Raw genomic sequence first — 7788 nt, forward strand, 5'->3', positions numbered from 1 at the left:
CAGTACTCTTTCAATTTTTATTTATTTTTAGAATTGCATAATCGAAATAGACAGCATAATCAAAATCGCTTAGTTGTAAAGCGGGATTCACAGAAGCTGTTTTTGCGATGCGATGGACGATGAGACGCGATCTGCCACGGAGGCGTGCGATGCGAACTTTCAAAAGACCATTCACAGAAGAAGTCCCCGATGCGACGATAACTTGCTGATTTGGCGCGAAGTTCAATGCAGGTGGGTACTTCACCATGGTATTCGCGCGGTTTGGTACAACTTGGACAAATTTACGGGCAACTCTTGAACCTTGTTACAACTTTGCTGTAGAAAAGGTCAAAATTGTACACCAAATCGTTTGTCGCATCGCAAAAGTTGAGCCGAGCTCAACTTCTGCGATGGCCCAGTTGCGGCAATTGCGTGGGCTGGGAGATGACTGCGATTAGGGGATTTCCCGGTTTCGCGGCCGTCACATCGTGTGTCACATCGCAAAAATGCCTCTGTGAACCCCGCTTGATGTTCAATTAGACGGATAACCGATATAATTGTTTCAGCCCTAATATAATTATACATGTACACACAAACATGCAAATACAACCACTCCACCCCTAACACACACACACACACACACGCACATGTTCACGCATACACACCGCGTACCATGTACTGTAAAAAGGGTAACTATTGCGACGTAAAAATGTTTGCGAATTTTGCAAGAAGCGCCGAATCGCAAACTTTGAACAACGCAAACTCGTGGCATGTAAAGTTCAGTGCGAGGACTGACTCGACTGTGTAGAACGACTGTAGAACAACTCGCAAACATTAAACAGCGCAAACCAGTCTCAATTTGTAAAACGCAAACATTTATTGTCACAAACGTTACCCGTTTTGCAGTATACGCCCATCACAAGAGAAGCACGAAAATCTGCGAAATGTACTGGAGGTGCACCCACAGATTTTCACTTATAGCAACGACGGCGGACAAGATCTGAATGATACTGATCAAGACTAGCAATTAATAACTGCCGAATCAACACAACCTGTGAAGCCATGAGAATCGAACACCAATGCACACGTGGTCTACACAACACGGAGTACATTTGTTTGTATTCTTTATTTAGAGTGGGAAGTCCAAAACAGGCCCTAGCCTAATAACAATGGTCCCACTAGTGAGGGAATGCTGTATATCTGTGCATAAGGATCAGTGAGTGTAACAGCAACTAGTAGGGAAAGAAAAAGAGAGAAGAAAAACAACTCAAAACAGGAGTTGCGACTTGCATAGGAAGAAAATAACTAGGGCTGAGTCGGGTAGCATTTTCTTCGGGTATCGGGTCCGGGTAGTTTTCCACGGGTAGCACGGGTACTCGATCGGGTAATGTTTCCATGGTAAGACCACAATGCACACCGGTACCTTCCCTTCCGCACTGGGTAGACATGCGTGAATTATTTGTACATGTGCACTGTACATGATGTCATCTGCGACCTCGGGTTTTCGGGTACTATTCGGTACCCGGCTACCCGAGGTCCTCACGGGTAGCACGGGTACCCGACTACCCGTGCACACCACTAAAAATAACGTAAAGAGCAGTGCATACAGCATTTGTAAAAAGGCTTATTTATCTGGTAAGCAAAATGGCAAGAGGCATTGACTTAAAGCGATTGCGTTTTCTTTCTTGCCTGACCGCAGCGGGGAGCTGGTGCCATAAGATGGTCCCAGCATAGGTAACACGTTTGGGAAGGTATGCAGTTGGGCTGGCTGGGACAATCAGTAAATTGCTTTGCCCACCACGAGTTTGAGTGGATATACTGCGGCTGAAAAAGTTAGCGAACAACATACTGATGTTAGAGGAGTCATGGAGACAACGCCAGATAAAAACCAGAAGGTGCATGTTCGCGTATGTGGTCAATGTTGGGATGTTCATTCGTGTAAGAATATTGCTTGTGGGTGTCCCCGGAGGTACCCTGTAGACTGTGCGTACAGCACGCTTGAAGAGCCCATTAAGCCGTCGACTTTGATACGCCGTGAGAAATGGTAAGTAAGCAGAAGCAGCATACATAAAGTGTGATAAAATGAAAGAACGAAAATAGGCTATGCGACATTGAAAAGGCAGGAATGTAGCGTATCGTCTGAGCACGCCAACTTTTGACGCGACGCCCCTTGCGACGTGGTCGACCACGGTGTTCCAGCTCATGTCCGCATCAAAGTGGAGACCTAAATATTTCGCAGAGCGAACAGTTGGCAGAGGCAGTCCGTTACATTGCACTTGCAAGTCAAATGTTTGGGATCGTACTGGCGATATCGGCACGATCTGTGTCTTCGTTTCATTCAAGATGAGACCGCGGTTCCTAAGCCAATCGGCGAGGTGATGGACAGCACCTGAGAGATTGTTGGGACACCTCATCCGTGCTCATGCCCCTAGATCTAATTGAGATATCGTCCGCAAATTGCAGGGTCGCTACTTTATAAGGGGACAGCTCTTTCGCAATGTCACGGACGTAGAGAACAAACAACAGAGGCCCGAGAACTGACCCCTGTGGTACTCCGGAGAAGCTGGTGTATGGTGAGCTCTGTACCTGACCAACTTTGACATACTGTGTCCGATCTGAGAGGTAGTCTGCAAGCCATTGCAGCACCGTTCCACCGATTCCGACCTCGAATAGGTCCTGAATAAGGGTTTGGTGCTTCACCTTATCAAATGCTTTTGACATATCTACGAAAGCAATCCCCATGAAGTACTTTGTTGTCTGGGCTTGGCATATGCCCTCAACGGCTAATACAAGGGCATCACATGTGGAATGATGTGAACGATAGCCGAACTGAGTTGGTGGAAATAGATCATGTCGGCACAAGTACTGAGTGAGCTGATCATGGATGACTCGTTCCAAAAGCTTTGAAATTATCGATATTAGAGACACGTGTCCGTGATTCTTTGCTATGCTTGGATCTCCACCTTTAAACAGAGGTGCAATGCTGGCCACCTTCATAGGAGCTGGGAAATGTCCCTCCCTCATGGATTTGTTGAACAGTAAGGCCAATGACGGCGCAAGAACACCTGCATGAGCTCGAAGAAGGGCTGCAGGGATGCCGCCACTGCCAGTTGCCTTTTCGGATTCTGTTGCTCTAGAAGCTTCCGGACTTTTTCAATAGATACAGGAACAAATTCCACGAAACTACTAGAGTAGTTGCCGTTCGTGGCCCTTGGGGTTGGTGAAGATGAACTGGGCGGCTGGGATCTTCCACGATCTTGGCGAAGTCACTTCGAATTGCCTCAGCTGAGCACTGAAGCTGTGCCGATTTTCTTTGTTTCCCCGTCAACTGGTTGATGATTCGCCAGGTTTGTTTTGCATTACAAGTTGCAAGCTGAAATTTTGTACTGTAGTACGCTTCTTTCAGCTTCCGGTTACAGGTAGTGGCCTCCCTTCTCGCCGCTTTGAATGTGGCGTACATTTGCTCAGATCTATCTGACAGCCACTTTCTATGAAGCCGGATGCGCTCACTCAAAAGGTGCAAGAGCTAGCTGTTCATCCACGGTACCGATCGTCGCTTGTGTTGCTTACAAGATCTAAGAGGGGCATGAGTGTCAAGCACCTGGAGGAAGCGATTATTCCACTCCGTCCACATGTCTGTTGGGCTGCCTTCGATGCTGCAAAAATTCTGCTGAATCAAGTCAGCTTTGAAGCGTTCATGATTTATCCTGCGGTAGTTCCGGCACACCGTTGATGTCTAGGGACTCCTTGTCGGGTCAAGGTAGAATTCATTTATGACTGCTGCATGGTCGCTGAAAGCCACGGGATAGACCGTTGCCACATTGTGCTGGTCAAACGTATTAAAGAACAGATCCAATGTGGTGGCTATGGAATTTGATGCAAACCGTGTCCGCTGATGAACCCTGGTGGAGACTGTAGCTTGCCGTTAGATCAGACAGGAAGTGGAGCTGGTGATCTGGAGCCGTTGATGGATCCACATTCACATTTAAGTCACCGCACAGTATAGCATTTCTGCCCGGAGGGATAGCTGAGTGTAGAAGACTATCAAGGCGATCCCAGTAGCCAATAGGTTCCGAGGGAGGACAATAGATTGTGCCTATCAAGCAACTCCCACCAGTGCAGGGGATCTCGCCCCAACAACTCTCAATCCCAGCAGCAGCTATATCGCATCTCGGCTTGAGAGGCAAGGATGTTCGGGAATATAAACATACACCTCCACCAACTTGATCCTCTTGATCAGCACGCAAAACGTTGTACCCTGCCAAACTGATTTCTCCATCAGTAATCGTACTATCCAGCCATGTCTCGTTCACACAGACAACATCAGGACAATGCTGGCGGGTGAGTTGTGCCAGGTCATTAATCTTGTTTCGAAGGCTCCTGATGTTTATCAATAGAACTTTCAGCTTACCGTCACCACTCAGTCCTCCTCTGTTTTCTGAGGTATTCAGAAGAGAATATAATACATTGCACTATCTCCACGTCCCGATCTCTGCACCATTCAGCGATGGACTGTGCCTGGCAACCATACGAGACTTGCCCCAGGTAGAGAACTTTCCGCGGGCCTCTGGGGACGGTGTCTAACGAAGGTGTCGGGTTGCTATCAGACGTACGTTCCCGGATGTAACGTGAAGACTCTTGGCGGACGATGGGATTTGTCTGCGCTTTGCAACTGCCAATCTGCCGTTCCGCAGGACTTGTAGCCTCCTCCGTCCCGGAAGGTTCTGATGCTAGCCGCCTCTTGAAGCGTTGACGCTCCTTCCTGGACATGACATCCTCGATGGGCGCCTGATCAACCGATATGTCCATTGGAAGATCAATAAAGGCAGTATCTCTAGGTATGGCCTGTGAATACAACTCCTTGGGTTTATTCCTGGCAACGTCTTCAAGCACTGATCCTTCACCTCGGGATGTGGCATGTAGAGGTCTCTTTGTGCTCTTTCAATCTTCGAATAGCTCGCCAGGGGACCAGTCATCTGTTGCCGGGCATGCTTGTGTTGTTTCCCGCCACTGGCCCTCTCCAAGTCGCCTATTCTGTCAGAGAGAGATGCCAGCTCCCGCTTCACAATCGCTTCAACCTCTCGTAAGGGGATTCCCTTCTCCTCTGTATACATCAGCCTAGAACGGTCAAGAGAGTTGACAACACTTGCTGTATGCACACACGCACGCACGCACCCACGCACCCACGCCACCCCCCCCCCCACACACACACAAACACACAAGGAAATATATTTACGTCACTTCAGTATGTAGGGAGGGCAATTGTATGGACCCAAGAGTGAATGGTGTGCCATGGTCTGCTCTATTGGCAGATGGCGGAATCCGTAAGGTTAAGTTCTGTTGCTCTGGCCTGGCGCGAGTGACTAGATGCTACTTGTTGCGATCAAATATATTGCTCAAACCGTGTTCTGGAAAAAAACATGCTTAAGGAGAATCAACGATAGAGATTGCTCAACTTACATCGTTCTTTGCAGAGATCATGTCGGGGTGGAGATCTAGAAGATATTTGACGACTTCCAGACTTCCTTTCAAGGCAGCACAATGAACAGGAAGGCAACCGTTCTGTGTACAGGGAACACACATGACCAGACGTTCCTATACGTTATCAATCAGAAAAGTACTTATATTGGGTATAATGCACAATCCACTATGAAGTGAGGCAGTCTCATGCACAACATTGTGATAAGTCAATTGACAAACTGTTTACAAGCTAAAGCTGGAAAACCCCAACATCTGCTTTAGTTCTGGGCACGAGATTGGTTAGTTTGCATTCTTTTTGAGCCAAAGTAATGTTGTAATATTCCTCTTGTGGGTTGAGGGGCATGTGATGGGTGCAAGTATACAATACTGAGAACTCTTTTGAATAATTTTATGGACATCTCTGCACACACCAAAACATTCCTGTTGAAGGGTGTTGAAATGATGATGAGTGTGTCCATGAGGTCACATCAGAAATCATTGAGACAAAGGTTCATGTGAACCGAATGCATAATGGAGGTGCTTTGTGAAGCTATCAGTGCCAGCCAGGAAAGTCACCAATAGTCACAGGTACTTTTGGAGTAAATAAATCGGTGGGGTTGCTGTTTCAGCCTGATACTCCCCAGCAATTGACATATAGCTAGCATAGAACGGCTAAGACAGTTGCCTATCCTTGCTGTATGCACACACGCACTGACGAACCCACTCACGCACCCCCCCCCCCCACACACACACACACATAAACACACATACACCAGGAAATATATTTACATCACGTTAGTATGTAGGAAGGGCCATTGTATGGACCCAAGAGTGAATGGTGTGCCATAGTCTGCTCTACTGGCAGATGGTGGAATCCGTAAGGTTAAGTTATGTTGCTCTGGTCTGGCGCGAGTGACTAAATGCTACTTGTTGCCATTGCTCAAACCGTGTTTTGGAAAAATGCTTAAGGAGAATCAAGGATAGAGATTGCTCAACTTACATCTTTCTTTGCAGAGATCGTGTCGGTTTGGAGATCTAGTAGATATTTGACTGATCAATGATAGGGATTGCTTAACTTACCCTGTCCTGCACAGAGATCGTGCCGAGTTGGAGATCTAGTAGATACTTGACTATTTCCAGATGTCCATTCCTGGCAGCGCAATGAACAGGAAAACCATCGTCCTGTGTACAGGTAACACACATGACCAGACAACACATGTCACACATGACCAGACATTCCTATGCGTTATCCATCAGAAAAGTACTTATATTGAGTATAATGCACAATCCACTACGAAGTGAGGCAGTCTCATGCACAACATTGTGATAAGTCAATTGACAAAGTTGTTTACAAGCTAGTGCTGGAAAACCCCAATACATGCTTTAGTGCTGGGTCAAGATTGAGAAGTTTGCATTTTTTAGCCAAAGTAATGTTGCATTATTCCTCTTGTGGGTTGAGGGGCATATGATGGGCGCAAGTATACAATACTAAGAACTCTTTCGAATCATTTATGGACATCTCCGCACACACCAAAACGTGTCCTTTACCTGAACATGAACAATAGAATCGAAGATTGTTTTGTGACTTGTTCTCGATTTTATCACATTATTGATGATCTGTTTCACTCACCTGAGTCTTCTTGTAACCGGTTATGTCCATAATTTGTCTCGGAGTATGACCTGCTCTGTAGAGGGTTGCTATTATTTCTCGTCTACTGAATTCATTTCCTCCAAAGAACTCATTATTTTTCATTTTTGAATAGGGCTTGCGAAGAAAACTGTAGAGAATGGTTTCACCCCATTTTGGAAATGGGATTGCGGAGCATGTTTGTGTGTCATTTGTTTGCTGTTCTGTCTGCACTGTGGACTCTGTACGAGATTTTGGCAATGGCCATGTCCTTCTTCTCTATTTATTCATGAGCTGTACTCCGTGAAGTGAATAGGGACCTTTCGCATGCTGCGAATCGAATGTGAAACGAAAGTTTGATTCGGCTCGTAATCGTTTCGTTGAAAACAGATTCAGGTTTCGCAAGTCGTCATGCAGATGTGCATGGCAACTACGACTACGGCCGGTAGCTTGGCGTACGGGTGTTTACACGCACACGTGCATGGATCATGGAATCAAGGGAAAATGTGTACCTGGAAAAACATGTGTACCTGGCAAAATAAATGTGTACCTGACGGATTCGGAGCGCGGCACGAATGAAGAGGCTTCCATTCGTGAAAATGAGCTCTCCGCAGGGACTCTGACGAATCCTAGAACCCAGATGACGAATCAGCATTCATTTTGTACCGGTATGCGTGGTGCGAAAGGTCCATAATGAAAGAAATTTTGAACTGTTTTTAGCA

At 46.6% G+C, this 7788-nt stretch overlaps 1 protein-coding gene across 1 annotated transcript in view; it reads right to left on the minus strand.

The window, feature by feature from the left end:
• The window catches only part of LOC135826583 (ankyrin repeat and sterile alpha motif domain-containing protein 1B-like), a 48483-nt gene extending 41384 nt beyond the window's left edge, over nt 1–7099 (minus strand). The window contains exons 1-3 of the mRNA XM_065339187.1: nt 7070–7099; nt 6520–6621; nt 5440–5541 (exon numbers count right to left, since the gene is read on the minus strand). Coding sequence (XP_065195259.1) covers nt 5440–5541; nt 6520–6621; nt 7070–7099 — 234 coding nt within the window. The remainder of the gene's footprint in view (nt 1–5439; nt 5542–6519; nt 6622–7069) is intronic.
• Nucleotides 7100–7788: the final 689 nt, after the last annotated feature.

This window comes from Sycon ciliatum, chromosome 10, assembly GCF_964019385.1.
Source record: "Sycon ciliatum chromosome 10, ocSycCili1.1, whole genome shotgun sequence".
Classification (NCBI taxonomy): domain Eukaryota; kingdom Metazoa; phylum Porifera; class Calcarea; order Leucosolenida; family Sycettidae; genus Sycon; species Sycon ciliatum.